General features: G+C 55.5%; 1 protein-coding gene across 1 annotated transcript; it reads right to left on the bottom strand.

Moving 5' to 3' along the window:
• Window positions 1-4,992: 4,992 nt before the first annotated feature.
• Window positions 4,993-16,909, bottom strand: LOC140066239 (phospholipase A2 inhibitor gamma subunit B-like). Its single transcript, XM_072113802.1, has 5 exons — window positions 16,750-16,909; window positions 6,872-6,988; window positions 6,634-6,786; window positions 6,428-6,559; window positions 4,993-5,788 (listed from the first exon to the last, which is right to left on the bottom strand). The coding sequence occupies exons 1-5, from the start codon at window positions 16,796-16,798 to the stop codon at window positions 5,595-5,597; spliced, it is 645 nt and encodes a 214-aa protein (XP_071969903.1). The 5' UTR covers window positions 16,799-16,909; the 3' UTR covers window positions 4,993-5,594.
• Window positions 16,910-17,371: the final 462 nt, after the last annotated feature.

The raw sequence follows: 17,371 nt of genomic DNA, 5'->3' as shown, positions 1-17,371 counted from the left end.
GGTAAGAAGGCAGCAGTGTGATGCAGGGATCCCAGGAATTGTCAGGGCCTCTCTCCAGGTAACTTTAAGCTCCTCATTAGTGGTGTAAAAAGTGAGGAAGAGTCGGACATGTGCATGTGAATGTTTGGAGAAGGTCACAGTACGCCAGATCAGGAGATCAAGTCACGTCACTGGATCTGCTGCGGTCACTGACTGGTTCTGTGAATAGTGCTATTTCTGGCCCGGTGTTGGTGAGCAGGGGGCAGATGGGACCCGGAGCAGGGGGCAGATGGGACCCGGAGCAGGGGGCAGATGGGACCCGGAGCAGGGGGCAGATGGGACCTGGAGCAGGGGGCAGATGGGACCACTTGGCAATTTTTTTTTTACCACACTGAGTCCCCACAAGCTCCGACGTTTTCACATTCGCTCTTCTCCTCACATCAGAGTTTGGCCTCGGATCTTCTCGCTTGCTCATGTTTCCTGCTTCTACATCTCAAAGAATTGTCACTAAACGTCAGTGAGTGCATTGTCCGTGTATAATGTGCTGTGCGGGGAGTCACTAAGATCCTGCCCCTGATATCCTGCATGTGTCGCTTCCCCGCTCAGGGCCCCGGAGTTCACCTTCTTCTTCCTGGTGCATGTAAGTGCATTGTCCGTGTATAATGTGCTGTGCGGGGAGTCACTAAGATCCTGCCCCCGATATCCTGCATGTGTCGCTTCCCCGCTCAGGTCCCTGGAGTTCACCTTCTTCTTCCTAGTGCTTGTAAGTGCATTGTCCGTGTATAATGCGCTGTGCGGGGAGTCACTAAGATCCTGCACCCGATATCCTGCATGTGTCACTTCCCCGCTCAGGTCCCCGGAGTTCACCTTCTTCTTCTTGGTGCATGTAAGTGCATTGTCCGTGTATAATGCGCTGCGCGGGGAGTCACTAAGATCCTGCACCCGATATCCTACATGTGTAACTTCTCCGCTCAGGTCCCCGGAGTTCACCTTCTTCTTCCTGGTGCATGTAAGTGCATTGTCCATGTATAATGCGCTGTGCGGGGAGTCACTAAGATCCTGCGTCCGATATCCTGCATGTGTCACTTCCCCGCTCAGGTCCCCGGAGTTCACCTTCTTCTTCCTGGTGCATGTAAGTGCATTGTCTGTGTATAATGCGCTGTGCGGGGAGTCACTAAGATCCTGCACCCGATATCCTACATGTGTAACTTCTCCGCTCAGGTCCCCGGAGTTCACCTTCTTCTTCCTGGTGCATGTAAGTGCATTGTCCATGTATAATGCGCTGTGCGGGGAGTCACTAAGATCCTGCGTCTGATATCCTGCATGTGTGGCTTCCCCGCTCAGGTCCCCGGAGTTCACCTTCTTCTTCCTGGTGCATGTAAGTGCATTGTCCGTGTATAATGCGCTGTGCGGGGAGTCACTAAGATCCTGCATCCGATATCCTGCATGTGTCACTTCCCCGCTCAGGTCCCCGGAGTTCACCTTCTTCTTCCTGGTGCATGTAAGTGCATTGTCCGTGTATAATGCGCTGTGCGGGGAGTCACTAAGATCCTGCATCCGATATCCTGCATGTGTGGCTTCCCCGCTCAGGTCCCCGGAGTTCACCTTCTTCTTCCTGGTGCATGTAAGTGCATTGTCCGTGTATAATGCGCTGTGCGGGGAGTCACTAAGATCGTGCGCCCGATATCCTGCATGTGTCACTTCCCCGCTCAGGTCCCTGGAGTTCACCTTCTTCTTCCTGGTGCATGTAAGTGCATTGTCCATGTATAATGCGCTGTGCGGGGAGTCACTAAGATCCTGCCCCGATATCCTGCATGTGTCACTTCCCCGCTCAGGTCCCCGGAGTTCACCTTCTTCCTGGTGCATGTAAGTGCATTGTCCGTGTATAATGTGCTGTGCGGGGAGTCACTAAGATCCTGCACCCGATATCCTGCATGTGTCGCTTCCCCGCTCAGGTCCCTGGAGTTCACCTTCTTCTTCCTGGTGCATGTAAGTGCATTGTCCGTGTATAATGCGCTGTGCTGGGAGTCACTAAGATCGTGCACCCGATATCCTGCATGTGTCGCTTCCCCGCTCAGGTCCCCGGAGTTCACCTTCTTCTTCCTTGTGCATGTAAGTGCATTGTCCGTGTATAATGCGCTGTGCTGGGAGTCACTAAGATCCTGCACCCGATATCCTGCATGTGTCACTGCCCCGCTCAGGTCCCTGGAGTTCACCTTCTTCTTCCTGGTGCATGTAAGTGCATTGTCCGTGTATAATGCGCTGTGCAGGGAGTCACTAAGATCCTGCCCCCGATATCCTGCATGTGTCACTTCCCCGCTCAGGTCCCCGGAGTTCACCTTCTTCTTCCTGGTGCATGTAAGTGCATTGTCCGTGTATAATGCGCTGTGCGGGGAGTCACTAAGATCCTGCACCCGATATCCTACATGTGTAACTTCTCCGCTCAGGTCCCCGGAGTTCACCTTCTTCTTCCTGGTGCATGTAAGTGCATTGTCCGTGTATAATGTGCTGTGCGGGGAGTCACTAAGATCCTGCGCCCGATATCCTGCATGTGTTGCTTCCCCGCTCAGGTCCCCGGAGTTCACCTTCTTCTTCCTGGTGCATGTAAGTGCATTGTCTGTGTATAATGCGCTGTGCGGGGACTCACTAAGATCCTGCGCCCGATATCCTGCATGTGTCACTTCCCCGCTCAGGTCCCTGGAGTTCACCTTCTTCTTCCTGGTGCATGTAAGTGCATTGTCCATGTATAATGTGCTGTGCGGGGAGTCACTAAGATCCTGCACCCGATATCCTGCATGTGTCGCTTCCCCGCTCAGGTCCCTGGAGTTCACCTTCTTCTTCCTGGTGCATGTAAGTGCATTGTCCGTGTATAATGCGCCATGCAGGGAGTCACTAAGATCCTGCGCCCGATATCCTGCATGTGTCACTTCCCCGCTCAGGTCCCTGGAGTTCACCTTCTTCTTCCTGGTGCATGTAAGTGCATTGTCCATGTATAATGCGCCATGCAGGGAGTCACTAAGATCCTGCACCCGATATCCTGCATGTGTCGCTTCCCCACTCAGGTCCCTGGAGTTCACCTTTTTCTTCCTGGAGTATGTAAGTGCATTGTCCGTGTATAATGTGCTGTGCGGGGAGTCACTAAGATCCTGCGCCCGATATCCTGCATGTGTCGCTCCCCCGCTCAGGTCCCCGGAGTTCACCTTCTTCTTCCTGGTGCATGTAAGTGCATTGTCCGTGTATAATGCGCTGTGCGGGGAGTCACTAAGATCCTGCACCCGATATCCTGCATGTGTCACTTCCCCGCTCAGGTCCCCGGAGTTCACCTTCTTCTTCCTGGTGCATGTAACTGCATTGTCTGTGTATAATGTGCTGTGCGGGGAGTCACTAAGATCCTGTGCCCGATATCCTGCATGTGTCGCTTCCCCTCTCAGGTCCCCGGAGTTCACCTTCTTCTTCCTGGTGCATGTAAGTGCATTGTCCGTGTATAATGCGCTGTGCGGGGAGTCACTAAGATCCTGCACCCGATATCCTGCATGTGTCGCTTCCCCACTCAGGTCCCTGGAGTTCACCTTTTTCTTCCTGGAGTATGTAAGTGCATTGTCCGTGTATAATGCGCTGTGCGGGGAGTCACTAAGATCCTGCGCCCGATATCCTGCATGTGTCACTACCCCGCTCAGGTCCCCGGAGTTCACCTTCTTCTTCCTGGTGCATGTAAGTGCATTGTCCATGTATAATGCGCTGTGCGGGGAGTCACTAAGATCCTGTGCCTGATATCCTGCATGTGTCGCTTCCCTGCTCAGGTCCCTGGAGTTCACCTTCTTCTTCCTGGTGCATGTAAGTGCATTGTCCGTGTATAATGCGCTGTGCGGGGAGTCACTAAGATCCTGCGCCCGATATCCTGCATGTGTCGCTTCCCCGCTCAGGTCCCGGAGTTCACCCTCTTCTTCCTGGTGCATGTAAGTGCATTGTCTGTGTATAATGCGCTGTGCAGGGAGTCACTAAGATCCTGTGCCCGATATCCTGCATGTGTCGCTTCCCCGCTCAGGTCCCTGGAGTTCACCTTCTTCTTCCTGGTGCATGTAAGTGCATTGTCCGTGTATAATGCGCTGTGCGGGGAGTCACTAAGATCCTGCATCCGATATCCTGCATGTGTCGCTTCCCCGCTCAGGTCCCCGGAGTTCACCTTCTTCTTCCTGGTGCATGTAAGTGCATTGTCCGTGTATAATGCGCTGTGCGGGGAGTCACTAAGATCCTGCACCCGATATCCTGCATGTGTGGCTTCCCCGCTCAGGTCCCCGGGGTTCACCTTCTTCTTCCTGATGCATGTAAGGGCATTGTCCGTGTATAATGCGCTGTGCGGGGAGTCACTAAGATCCTGCGCCCGATATCCTGCATGTGTCACTTCCCTGCTCAGGTCCCTGGAGTTCACCTTCTTCTTCCTGGTGTATGTAAGTGCATTGTCCGTGTATAATGCGCTGTGCGGGGATCACTAAGATCCTGCGCCCGATATCCTGCATGTGTGGCTTCCCCGCTCAGGTCCCCGGGGTTCACCTTCTTCTTCCTGATGCATGTAAGGGCATTGTCCGTGTATAATGCGCTGTGCGGGGAGTCACTAAGATCGTGCACCTTTTTTCTCTTGGAACTAAGCACCAACACTCCCCTTTTGGTGCACAGTTTTCTAAAGTGTTGGATCCCAAGATGTGGTGAAAACTTGGACCAAAAACCAGCGCAGACACAATAATAGATGTGGAGCACAAAGCTTGTAATTACAGGCACAGCTTCTGCTGCTGATTGTGTCTGAGGACTAAGATTGGTCACCACATCTCTGAATACTCTCCTATGTTACATGCAGTACTGTCTATGAGCTGCAGGGGGCAGTATAACGTCTCAGAAATCTCGGAGATCAGCATTGACCGACTTTGGATGATTTGTGGTGCCTGACGCTTCCCCTCCGCAGTCATCTCCTTTATGGAATGAGGTGCGAGTTCTGGAGCCACACAGAGTCCGGACGCCTTTATTACAAAATGTATTTAATCTGTAATTTCGTGTATATTTCCAGTCAGAAAGATAAAACGAACAGCGCAATACGATTACAGCGACATTTCAGAAACCGAGGAGGATTGCATTGATGGTGATACAGTGTATCTCATACACAAGACGCATCCCAACCTGGTAGTGGGACGGTCTAGTAGTAAGTGAACTACATCTCCCAGCATGCCCTGGCATACCTGGGGAAGGTTTGGATCATATCGCTCGCTATCTGATATGGCGGCAGGGCGCGGTTGGCCTCGGAGGGCGATATAGTGATGTGTCCCATCTGTAGTCACTAGTGTAGCCATGCAGTTGCTGTTGCACACGGAGCATATAAGTTATAGGCTTTCCCATATACGTCTGCTTTAGGATATAGGGGGACATAGTAGTAGTGCACATACGTGTAACATACGTGTAGAAATGAATCTGAGCTGTTATATAGATAATACACAGCAGTTAAACATGCATTGCCCTGCCTGGATACTTAGGGCTATGTCTCCGCGACGCGTTCCTGCCCGGGATGGGTTGACGTGAAGTTCCCTTAGGAAGGGCCTTGTAGTTTGGGGATAAGGGGTGGATGGATATTATGACAGCAGCTTGAGCGTGGCGATGACGACGGCTACTGGGAAGAAGAGACCGGGGAGCTGAGACGCGGCGTGGCTGCTGCAGTCAAACTTGGTGGACAGGATGTGGTCGAAGGGCAGCGTGGTCACGTTCTTCATGGCGCAGACGTTTTCGGAGGCGCAGCCTTGGATTGAGTAGGAGGTCTGCGTCTTGGCTGTTGGGAAGATGAAAATGAGGTTATGGTGGGATGAACACACAGTCACGTCGGTCCAAGTTTTTGGTACATTTTGGAAGTGAAGATCTCGAGCGGCTTTTTTGCTCCATCATCTCGGGGAAACCCTGCGGTCAGAACTGATCCGATGCCCCTGCCCTGAGTTGTTCTCACACTCTCTACTTCTGGCCGACTACCGAGCTTTCAACTTCCCCGCCACGCTTTTCCACGACTCCCCCTAGACCCAAGTCTACTGTGGTCCCTGGCTTATTAAGAGGGGTTTCTAGCACAGGATACTTGCTGCATTCATACAGCTGATATATCCACTCCACTTCTGCTGCTCATCTTGACTTGCCAATCTCCTGTGCTGAACCTCTAACTACAAAGCTGCCTAACCTTACCTCCAACCTGACTCGTAACTCCACTAGCCCTGACTGTGGCTTGTGCCTTTACCCTGGTGCATTATACCACTTGCCACCCATCACCACCAATAAACCTCCATCAGGAGGTAGCTACCTGGTGTCCTCCCTGCACTGGAATCTCTGTATAGGAGGTTACAGGGTGAGAACCGAGGAGATGACTTGGACAACACCCTTTAGAGTCTGCAGTATGAGTAGGTTGGGCATAGGTCGGTGCACTTACTGTCTTTGGCCGTGTAGGTCACGCACTTCTTCTGCTCTCCTGTGCACTTTATCTTCATAGTAGTTTTGCACTTGTCGTTGGCCTCATGGCACGTCGGGCACTCAACGTCATTTTGGTTAATGGCTTTTGGTACTGACAAGGTAAACAGAGGGAGGAGATATCAGTTTGGTGCTGGAGGCATCTCCTAACCCTAAGGTGAGACTTACCGTCCAGGCCCGGGGTGGGGCAGCGGTCCTTGTCGCAGCAGCGGATGGTGGCGTGCAGGGTGGTGGCGTTGAGGGAGATGCTGTAGTTGGTGTTGCACGTGTCCTTGGTGCCGCAGGACCTCACAATGTATTTTGTTGGTGTTGTTTTACCTTCTGTTTAGTGGGGAAGAGAGAAGTGTAAGAAAATTGTGCAGATATGTGATCACCGGTATGGAAGGAGCCCGAGGTCTAGACTCACGTGTGCTGATCTCCGTGATGGTGGATATACACGTGTCCTGGTTCTTATCACACATCTTCTCTTGTGTGTTACAGTCAATCCCGGTGACGGAACAGTGATAGCAGCTCAGAGACAAAGCTGTGGAGGACAAGGTTACACAGGACCGGTACTGACCCAGCGTAGTACTAGCACATGACAACTACCGACCCATAGGTGTATGTAGTACTAGGAACGCCTGTGTGATCCCCGGCAGACCCCACCACACGATGACCTATCTATTGACGAGCCATTCGCCCCGATTACTATTTATGTAGATGGGGCTGGGACGATGCTCTCGCCACAGTAAAACTACTCATCGCCAGAGGGAAATCGCCGAAATCTCACGAATCAGAAAGCAGATTGTAATTAGGACTGAAGTTATATCCTTATATCAGATGATTTGAGGTCAAAGTCCTGATCTTCATGTCTTTTGCTACTAAAAAAGAAGCTGGAGATCTTAATTACCAAGAGGTCGAAAGAAGAAGGGAGGGTTGTCATGGCCAGGGGGACACAGGACTTGGTGGTCTTGGTCCAGGATTATGTTGCTGATGGAGAATGACTGGACCTGAGGCTTGATTCCACTTTCTCGTGATTAATGGGGGTTTCTGTGGACAGTGGAAATAACTTGGGACAACTCATCTACGGTTCCTCATCAATTCTGGTTCTGATGACGTTTTGTGTTTGACCTTTTTTCACATTGATCCTGTGCCCACGTCAACACCTAGACTACCCCTCTGGGAGGATGGTCTGCATTACTAACCCCACATTGCTTTGCCCAACACCTAGACTACCCCCCTGGGAGGTGGTCTGCATTACCTACCCCATGTGGCCTTTCCCAAAACCTAGACTACCCCTCTGGGAGAATGGTCTGCATTACTAACCCCACATTGCTTTGCCCAACACCTAGACTACCCCTCTGGGAGGATAGCCTGCATTACTAACCCCACATTGCTTTGCCCAACACCTAGACTACCCCTCTGGGAGGATAGCCTGCATTACTAACCCCACATTGCTTTGCCCAACACCTAGACTACCCCTCTGGGAGGATAGCCTGCATTACTAACCCCACATTGCTTTGCCCAACACCTAGACTACCCCCCTGGGAGGATGGCCTCCATTACCAACCCCACATGGCCTTGCCCAACACCTAGACTACCCCCCTGGGAGGGGGTCTGCATTACTAACCCCACATGGCCTTGCCCAACACCTAGACTACCCCTCTGGGAGGGGGTCTGCATTACCAACCCCACATGGCCTTGCCCAACACCTAGACTACCCCTCTGGGAGGATGGCCTCCATTACCAACCCCACATGGCCTTGCCCAACACCTAGACTACCCCCCTGGGAGGATGGTCTGCATTACCAACCCCACATGGCCTTGCCCAGCACCTAAACTACCCCGCTGGGAGGATGGCCTGCATTACCAACCCCACATGGCCTCGCCCAACACCTAAACTACCCCTCTGGGAGGGGGTCTGCATTACTAACCCCACATGGCCTCGCCCAACACCTAAACTACCCCTCTGGGAGGGGGTCTGCATTACCAACCCCACATGGCCTTGCCTAACACCTAGACTACCCCCCTGGGAGGATGGCCTGCATTACTAACCCCACATGGCCTTGCCCAACACCTAGACTACCCCTCTGGGAGAATGGTCTGCATTACCAACCCCACATGGCCTTGCCCAGCACCTAGACTACCCCCCTGGGAGGATGGTCTGCATTACCAACCCCACATGGCCTTGCCCAACACCTAGACTACCCCGCTGGGAGGATGGCCTGCATTACCAACCCCACATGGCCTCGCCCAACACCTAAACTACCCCTCTGGGAGGGGGTCTGCATTACTAACCCCACATGGCCTCGCCCAACACCTAAACTACCCCTCTGGGAGGGGGTCTGCATTACCAACCCCACATGGCCTTGCCTAACACCTAGACTACCCCCCTGGGAGGATGGCCTGCATTACTAACCCCACATGGCCTTGCCCAACACCTAGACTACCCCCCTGGGAGGATGGCCTCCATTACCAACCCCACATGGCCTTGCCCAACACCTAGACTACCCCTCTGGGAGGATGGTCTACATTACCTACCCCATGTGGCCTTTCCCAACACCTAGACTACCCCTCTGGGAGAATGGTCTGCATTACCAACCCCACATGGCCTTGCCCAACACCTAGACTACCCCTCTGGGAGGATGGTCTACATTACCTACCCCATGTGGCCTTTCCCAACACCTAGACTACCCCTCTGGGAGAATGGTCTGCATTACCAACCCCACATGGCCTTGCCCAGCACCTAGACTACCCCCCTGGGAGGATGGTCTGCATTACCAACCCCACATGGCCTTGCCCAACACCTAGACTACCCCGCTGGGAGGATGGCCTGCATTACCAACCCCACATGGCCTCGCCCAACACCTAAACTACCCCTCTGGGAGGGGGTCTGCATTACTAACCCCACATGGCCTCGCCCAACACCTAAACTACCCCTCTGGGAGGGGGTCTGCATTACCAACCCCACATGGCCTCGCCCAACACCTAGACTGCTGGTCCTACCAGTGTCTTCCATGTGATTGGCCATTACCTACCAACGCAGACGTAGACATCGGGTGGTTCTCCTACAGCAAAGCAAAAATTACTATTTGAGATTTGAAGGGCTAAAACCAGAGCGATCACCAAGGAGTGGCCCAAAGTTACAGCATGGACACGACACAGCAGAGATATAAGGTCACCAATGTGAAGAACATATTCAATGGATTTTGGTATAACTCCACAGCAGCAGCTTTGTGGTGGTGATGTCCCTTAGGCCCTCAGGTTCCTGCCGGTTCTACCCTTTGCGACCAGTTGATATATTTAATGTTGACTGGTTGTGAAGTTTATGAGTTTATCTTGGTGGAGTTGTCATCGGACCCCTGTTTTTCGAATAGATTTTGGTCTTATAGTGGAAACAATGGACATGGAGAACCTTCAGTTGGGAGAAGGACCTTAACTCTCGGAGCCCCAGGGAAACTCTCCTGCTCCTTTATAATCCTTGCAGATGTCGGCTCTGCCTGTGCACATCCGGCTGAGGGTCATTGGTTTTGGAGACTAGATGTGGACAGTTCCCATTATGAGACCACCTCTGCATCCAGGAGTTTGGTTAGGACTGTGATGGACGGGCCGGGCGGCTTCCATGTTGTGCGCCGCCATCTGCAAACTGATGACTAATCATTGCTGGAACTAATTGTTCTCTTTCCAGACGCCTTCCTGGTCAAAAATAGAGGAAGATGTTGTGGGGATCCCCTGAGGCCCCGTGCAGGACATAGAGTGCTCTCAGGCCCGGCCTCTATCGATCTATAGGATCATTCCCGAAATCTACATAAAATGTGCAGCGTCTATCACTGCAGCTGAATTATACTGCGTGACCCACCCGTCACTACAGACCACCACATACTAGATCTATACCGGCCAAGTACTAGAGCATCTCCAGCTAATGTACATAAGGGCTGATCAAATGCAGTGGGCAAAGATAAGAAGGATCCACATGCTGGAATTATACCTTACCCCTGTCACTGATAGCGGGGGATCTGGAGGGGGATAGAGAAGGACAGAGGGGTCTGGAGGAGGAGGAGGACAGAGGGGTCTGGAGGAGGAGGAGGACAGAGGGGTCTGGAGGAGGAGGAGGACAGAGGGGTCTGGAGGAGGAGGAGGACAGAGGGGTCTGGAGGAGGAGGAGGACAGAGGGGTCTGGAGGAGGAGGAGGAGGACAGAGGAGTCTGGAGGAGGAGGAGGACAGAGGAGTCTGGAGGAGGAGGAGGAGGACAGAGGAGTCTGGAGGAGGAGGAGGACAGAGGAGTCTGGAGGAGGAGGAGGACAGAGGGGTCTGGAGGAGGAGGAGGAGGACAGAGGGGTCTGGAGGAGGAGGAGGAGGACAGAGGGGTCTGGAGGAGGAGGAGGAGGACAGAGGGGTCTGGAGGAGGAGGAGGAGGACAGAGGGGTCTGGAGGAGGAGGAGGAGGACAGAGGGGTCTGGAGGAGGAGGAGGAGGACAGAGGGGTCTGGAGGAGGAGGAGGAGGACAGAGGGGTCTGGAGGAGGAGGAGGAGGACAGAGGGGTCTGGAGGAGGACAGAGGGGTCTGGAGGAGGACAGAGGGGTCTGGAGGAGGACAGAGGGGTCTGGAGGAGGAGGAGGACAGAGGAGTCTGGAGGAGGAGGAGGACAGAGGGGTCTGGAGGAGGAGGAGGACAGAGGGGTCTGGAGGAGGAGGAGGACAGAGGAGTCTGGAGGAGGAGGAGGACAGAGGAGTCTGGAGGAGGACAGAGGAGTCTGGAGGAGGAGGAGGACAGAGGAGTCTGGAGGGGGATAGAGAAGGACAGAGGAGTCTGGAGGAGGAGGAGGACAGAGGGGTCTGGAGGGGGATAGAGAAGGACAGAGGAGTCTGGAGGAGGAGGAGGACAGAGGGGTCTGGAGGAGGAGGACAGAGGGGTCTGGAGGAGGAGGACAGAGGAGTCTGGAGGAGGAGGAGGACAGAGGAGTCTGGAGGAGGACAGAGGAGTCTGGAGGAGGAGGAGGACAGAGGAGTCTGGAGGGGGATAGAGAAGGACAGAGGGGTCTGGAGGAGGAGGAGGACAGAGGAGTCTGGAGGAGGAGGAGGACAGAGGGGTCTGGAGGAGGAGGAGGACAGAGGAGTCTGGAGGAGGAGGAGGACAGAGGAGTCTGGAGGAGGAGGAGGAGGACAGAGGAGTCTGGAGGAGGAGGAGGAGGACAGAGGAGTCTGGAGGAGGAGGAGGAGGACAGAGGAGTCTGGAGGAGGAGGAGGACAGAGGAGTCTGGAGGAGGAGGAGGACAGAGGAGTCTGGAGGAGGAGGAGGACAGAGGAGTCTGGAGGAGGAGGAGGACAGAGGAGTCTGGAGGAGGACAGAGGAGTCTGGAGGAGGACAGAGGAGTCTGGAGGAGGACAGAGGAGTCTGGAGGAGGACAGAGGAGTCTGGAGGAGGACAGAGGAGTCTGGAGGAGGACAGAGGAGTCTGGAGGAGGACAGAGGAGTCTGGAGGAGGACAGAGGAGTCTGGAGGAGGACAGAGGAGTCTGGAGGAGGACAGAGGAGTCTGGAGGAGGACAGAGGAGTCTGGAGGAGGACAGAGGAGTCTGGAGGAGGACAGAGGAGTCTGGAGGAGGACAGAGGAGTCTGGAGGAGGACAGAGGAGTCTGGAGGAGGAGGAGGAGGACAGAGGAGTCTGGAGGAGGAGGAGGACAGAGGAGTCTGGAGGAGGAGGAGGACAGAGGAGTCTGGAGGAGGACAGAGGAGTCTGGAGGAGGACAGAGGAGTCTGGAGGAGGACAGAGGAGTCTGGAGGAGGACAGAGGAGTCTGGAGGAGGACAGAGGAGTCTGGAGGAGGACAGAGGAGTCTGGAGGAGGACAGAGGAGTCTGGAGGAGGACAGAGGAGTCTGGAGGAGGACAGAGGAGTCTGGAGGAGGACAGAGGAGTCTGGAGGAGGAGGAGGACAGAGGGGTCTGGAGGAGGAGGAGGAGGACAGAGGGGTCTGGAGGAGGAGGAGGACAGAGGGGTCTGGAGGAGGAGGAGGACAGAGGGGTCTGGAGGAGGAGGAGGACAGAGGGGTCTGGAGGAGGAGGAGGACAGAGGGGTCTGGAGGAGGAGGAGGACAGAGGGGTCTGGAGGAGGAGGAGGACAGAGGGGTCTGGAGGAGGAGGAGGACAGAGGGGTCTGGAGGAGGAGGAGGAGGACAGAGGGGTCTGGAGGAGGAGGAGGACAGAGGGGTCTGGAGGAGGAGGAGGACAGAGGGGTCTGGAGGAGGAGGAGGACAGAGGGGTCTGGAGGAGGAGGAGGACAGAGGGGTCTGGAGGAGGAGGAGGACAGAGGGGTCTGGAGGAGGAGGAGGACAGAGGGGTCTGGAGGAGGAGGAGGACAGAGGGGTCTGGAGGAGGAGGAGGACAGAGGGGTCTGGAGGAGGAGGAGGACAGAGGGGTCTGGAGGAGGAGGAGGACAGAGGGGTCTGGAGGAGGAGGAGGACAGAGGGGTCTGGAGGAGGAGGAGGACAGAGGGGTCTGGAGGAGGAGGAGGACAGAGGGGTCTGGAGGAGGAGGAGGACAGAGGGGTCTGGAGGAGGAGGAGGACAGAGGGGTCTGGAGGAGGAGGAGGACAGAGGGGTCTGGAGGAGGAGGAGGACAGAGGGGTCTGGAGGAGGAGGAGGACAGAGGGGTCTGGAGGAGGAGGAGGACAGAGGGGTCTGGAGGAGGAGGAGGACAGAGGGGTCTGGAGGAGGAGGAGGACAGAGGGGTCTGGAGGAGGAGGAGGACAGAGGAGTCTGGAGGAGGAGGACAGAGGAGTCTGGAGGAGGAGGACAGAGGAGTCTGGAGGAGGAGGACAGAGGAGTCTGGAGGAGGAGGACAGAGGAGTCTGGAGGAGGAGGACAGAGGAGTCTGGAGGAGGAGGACAGAGGGGTCTGGAGGAGGAGGACAGAGGGGTCTGGAGGAGGAGGAGGAGGACAGAGGGGTCTGGAGGAGGAGGACAGAGGGGTCTGGAGGAGGAGGACAGAGGGGTCTGGAGGAGGAGGACAGAGGGGTCTGGAGGAGGAGGACAGAGGGGTCTGGAGGAGGAGGACAGAGGGGTCTGGAGGAGGAGGACAGAGGGGTCTGGAGGAGGAGGACAGAGGGGTCTGGAGGAGGAGGACAGAGGGGTCTGGAGGAGGAGGACAGAGGGGTCTGGAGGAGGAGGACAGAGGGGTCTGGAGGAGGAGGACAGAGGGGTCTGGAGGAGGAGGAGGAGGACAGAGGGGTCTGGAGGAGGAGGACAGAGGGGTCTGGAGGAGGAGGAGGACAGAGGGGTCTGGAGGAGGAGGAGGACAGAGGGGTCTGGAGGAGGAGGAGGACAGAGGGGTCTGGAGGAGGAGGAGGACAGAGGGGTCTGGAGGAGGAGGAGGACAGAGGGGTCTAGAGGAGGAGGAGGACAGAGGGGTTAGGGTTAGGGCTGAGGTGTGTATTATGAAGTTCTGCAGCAGCTGAGGTGTGTATTATGAAGTTCTGCAGCAGCTTTGGTTCCCACCTGGTGTATCATCTATATGTTGTTAGTATTTGGATCCTCCTGGTACCTCGGACCCTGTGAGGAGGTTATGGGCCCCTGGGGACAAGGAGTGATGCTCTCTGTACAGCGCTCTGGTATATGTGGCCGCTTTGTACATGTACAGGATATAAATGACCGGTCTCAGTCCCCTCCTGCTCTGCCTCGCTCCCCTCTGCTCCCCTCTGCTCCCCGCTCCCCTCTGCTCCCCTCTGCTCCTCGCTCCCCTCTGCTCCCCTCTGCTCCTCGCTCCCCTCTGCTCCCCTCTGCTCCTCGCTCCCCTCTGCTCCCCTCTGCTCCTCGCTCCCCTCTGCTCCCCTCTGCTCCTCGCTCCCCTCTGCTCCCCTCTGCTCCTCGCTCCCCTCTGCTCCCCTCTGCTCCCCGCTCCCCTCTGCTCCCCGCTCCCCTCTGCTCCTCGCTCCCCTCTGCTCCCCGCTCCCCTCTGCTCCCCGCTCCCCTCTGCTCCTCGCTCCCCTCTGCTCCTCGCTCCCCTCTGCTCCTCGCTCCCCTCTGCTCCCCGCTCCCCTCTGCTCCTCGCTCCCCTCTGCTCCTCGCTCCCCTCTGCTCCTCGCTCCCCTCTGCTCCTCGCTCCCCTCTGCTCCTCGCTCCCCTCTGCTCCCCTCTGCTCCCCGCTCCCCTCTGCTCCCCGCTCCCCTCTGCTCCCCGCTCCCCTCTGCTCCCCGCTCCCCTCTGCTCCTCGCTCCCCTCTGCTCCTCGCTCCCCTCTGCTCCCCTCTGCTCCTCGCTCCCCTCTGCTCCCCTCTGCTCCTCGCTCCCCTCTGCTCCCCGCTCCCCTCTGCTCCCCTCTGCTCCTCGCTCCCCTCTGCTCCTCGCTCCCCTCTGCTCCTCGCTCCCTTCTGTTTCGATGTGCGTCACAGTCAGACATTGCTCAGACAGTGGTAGTGGCGCTGGATCCAGTACAGGCAGTGGCTGTGATGTAGCAGAGCTGACTGTGTCTCCTGGATCCAGTACAGGCAGCGGCTGTGATGTAGCAGAGCTGACTGTGTCTCCTGGATCCAGTACTGGAGGTATATCACACTCACACAGGGTACAGGCAGTGGCTCTGATGTAGCAGAGCTGACTGTGTCTCCTGGATCCAGTACTGGAGGTATCACACTCAAACAGGGTACAGGCAGTGGCTCTGATGTAGCAGAGCTGACTGTGTCTCCTGGATCCAGTACTGGATGTATCACTCACACAGGGTACAGACAGCGGCTGTGATGTAGCAGAGCTGACTGTGTCTCCTGGATCCAGTACTGGAGGTATATCACACTCACACAGGGTACAGGCAGTGGCTCTGATGTAGCAGAGCTGACTGTGTCTCCTGGATCCAGTACTGGAGGTATCACACTCACACAGGGTACAGACAGCGGCTGTGATGTAGCAGTGCTGACTGTGTCTCCTGGATCCAGTACTGGATGTATCACACATACAGGGTACAGACCGTGGCAGTGATGTAGCAGAGCTGACTATGTCTCCTGGATCCAGTACTGGAGGTATCACACACACACACAGGGTACAGGCAGTGGCTGTGATGTAGCAGAGCTGACTGTGTCTCCTGGATCCAGTACTGGAGGTATATCACACACACACAGGGTACAGGCAGTGGCTCTGATGTAGCAGAGCTGACTGTGTCTCCTGGATCCAGTACTGGAGGTATATCACACACACACAGGGTACAGGCAGCGGCTCTGATGTAGCAGGGCTGACTGTGTCTCCTGGATCCAGTACTGGAGGTATCACACACACACAGGGTACAGACAGTGGCAGTGATGTAGCAGGGCTGACTGTGTCTCCTGGATCCAGTACTGGAGGTATCACACACACACAGGGTACAGGCAGTGGCTCTGATGTAGCAGAGCTGACTGTGTCTCCTGGATCCAGTACTGGAGGTATATCACACACACACAGGGTACAGGCAGCGGCTCTGATGTAGCAGAGCTGACTGTGTCTCCTGGATCCAGTACTGGAGGTATCACACACATACAGGGTACAGACAGTGGCAGTGATGTAGCAGGGCTGACTGTGTCTCCTGGATCCAGTGCAGGGGGTATCACACTCACACAGGGTACAGGCAGTGGCTCTGATGTGGCAGAGCTGACTGTGTCTCCTGGATCCAGTACTGGAGGTATCACACACACACAGGGTACAGACCGTGGCAGTGATGTAGCAGGACTGACTGTGTCTCCTGGATCCAGTACTGGAGGTATCACACACACACAGGGTACAGACCGTGGCTGTGATGTAGCAGAGCTGACTGTGTCTCCTGGATCCAGTACTGGTGGTATCACTCACACACACAGGGTACAGGCAGCGGCTCTGATGTAGCAGAGCTGACTGTGTCTCCTGGATCCAGTACTGGAGGTATCACACACATACAGGGTACAGGCAGCGGCTGTGATGTAGCAGAGCTGACTGTGTCTCCTGGATCCAGTACTGGATGTATCACACACACACAGGGTACAGACAGCGGCGGTGATGTAGCAGAGCTGACTATGTCTCCTGGATCCAGTACTGGATGTATCACACATACAGGGTACAGACAGCGGCAGTGATGTAGCAGTGCTGACTATGTCTCCTGGATCCAGTACAGGAGGTATCACACATACAGGGTACAGGCAGTGGCTGTGATGTAGCAGAGCTGACTATGTCTCCTGGATCCAGTACTGGATGTATCACACACAGGGTACAGGCAGTGGCTGTGATGTAGCAGAGCTGGCGGTGTCTGTGCACCTGATGGTGCAGGTACCACTGATGACACACTCGGCTCTGCTACATGTGAGATGCTGTGCGGCGCTCACCTCCGTGTAGTATTCCAGCCAGGAGGCAGAGGACCAGAGGCGACACCATGCTGCTGCTCTGCGGTGCTCGGATGCTGCGATGCTCTGTCTCATCCCCTCCTAAGGGTGTGGCGTTTTATACGCAGAGTGCCAGGGCGGGTGGGCAGGGGGGATGCCAAGGATCTAGTGTACGGAGACAGGAGCCGAGACCAATGAGATCTGCGCAGGGAAGAAGTGTGCGTCATGCCAAATATCAGCAGCAGCTCCATCACACGGCCTCCGCCGCCCAGACAAAAGAGGGTCCGACCCCACTCTGCCCCCGACCCCCCCACTACCCCCGACCCCCCCCCACTGCCCCCGACCCCCACTCTGCCCCCAATACTAATAGAACAACCTAACCCCTCACTACATACAGCAGCTACCGGCTCTGCTACATCTGCACTGCAGCCTAACACACCTCCACAGGCCGAGAGCATCTATATCTATCTATCTCCTATCTATCTATCTCCTATCTATCTATCTCCTATCTATCTATCTCCTATCTATCTATCTCCTATCTATCTATCTCCTATCTATCTATCTTCTATCTATCTATCTATCTCCTATCTATCTATCTCCTATCTATCTATCTCCTATCTATCTA

The sequence above is a fragment of the Engystomops pustulosus genome, chromosome 6, assembly GCF_040894005.1.
Source record: "Engystomops pustulosus chromosome 6, aEngPut4.maternal, whole genome shotgun sequence".
NCBI lineage: Eukaryota > Metazoa > Chordata > Amphibia > Anura > Leptodactylidae > Engystomops > Engystomops pustulosus.
This window is presented reverse-complemented; position numbering and strand designations above follow the sequence as displayed.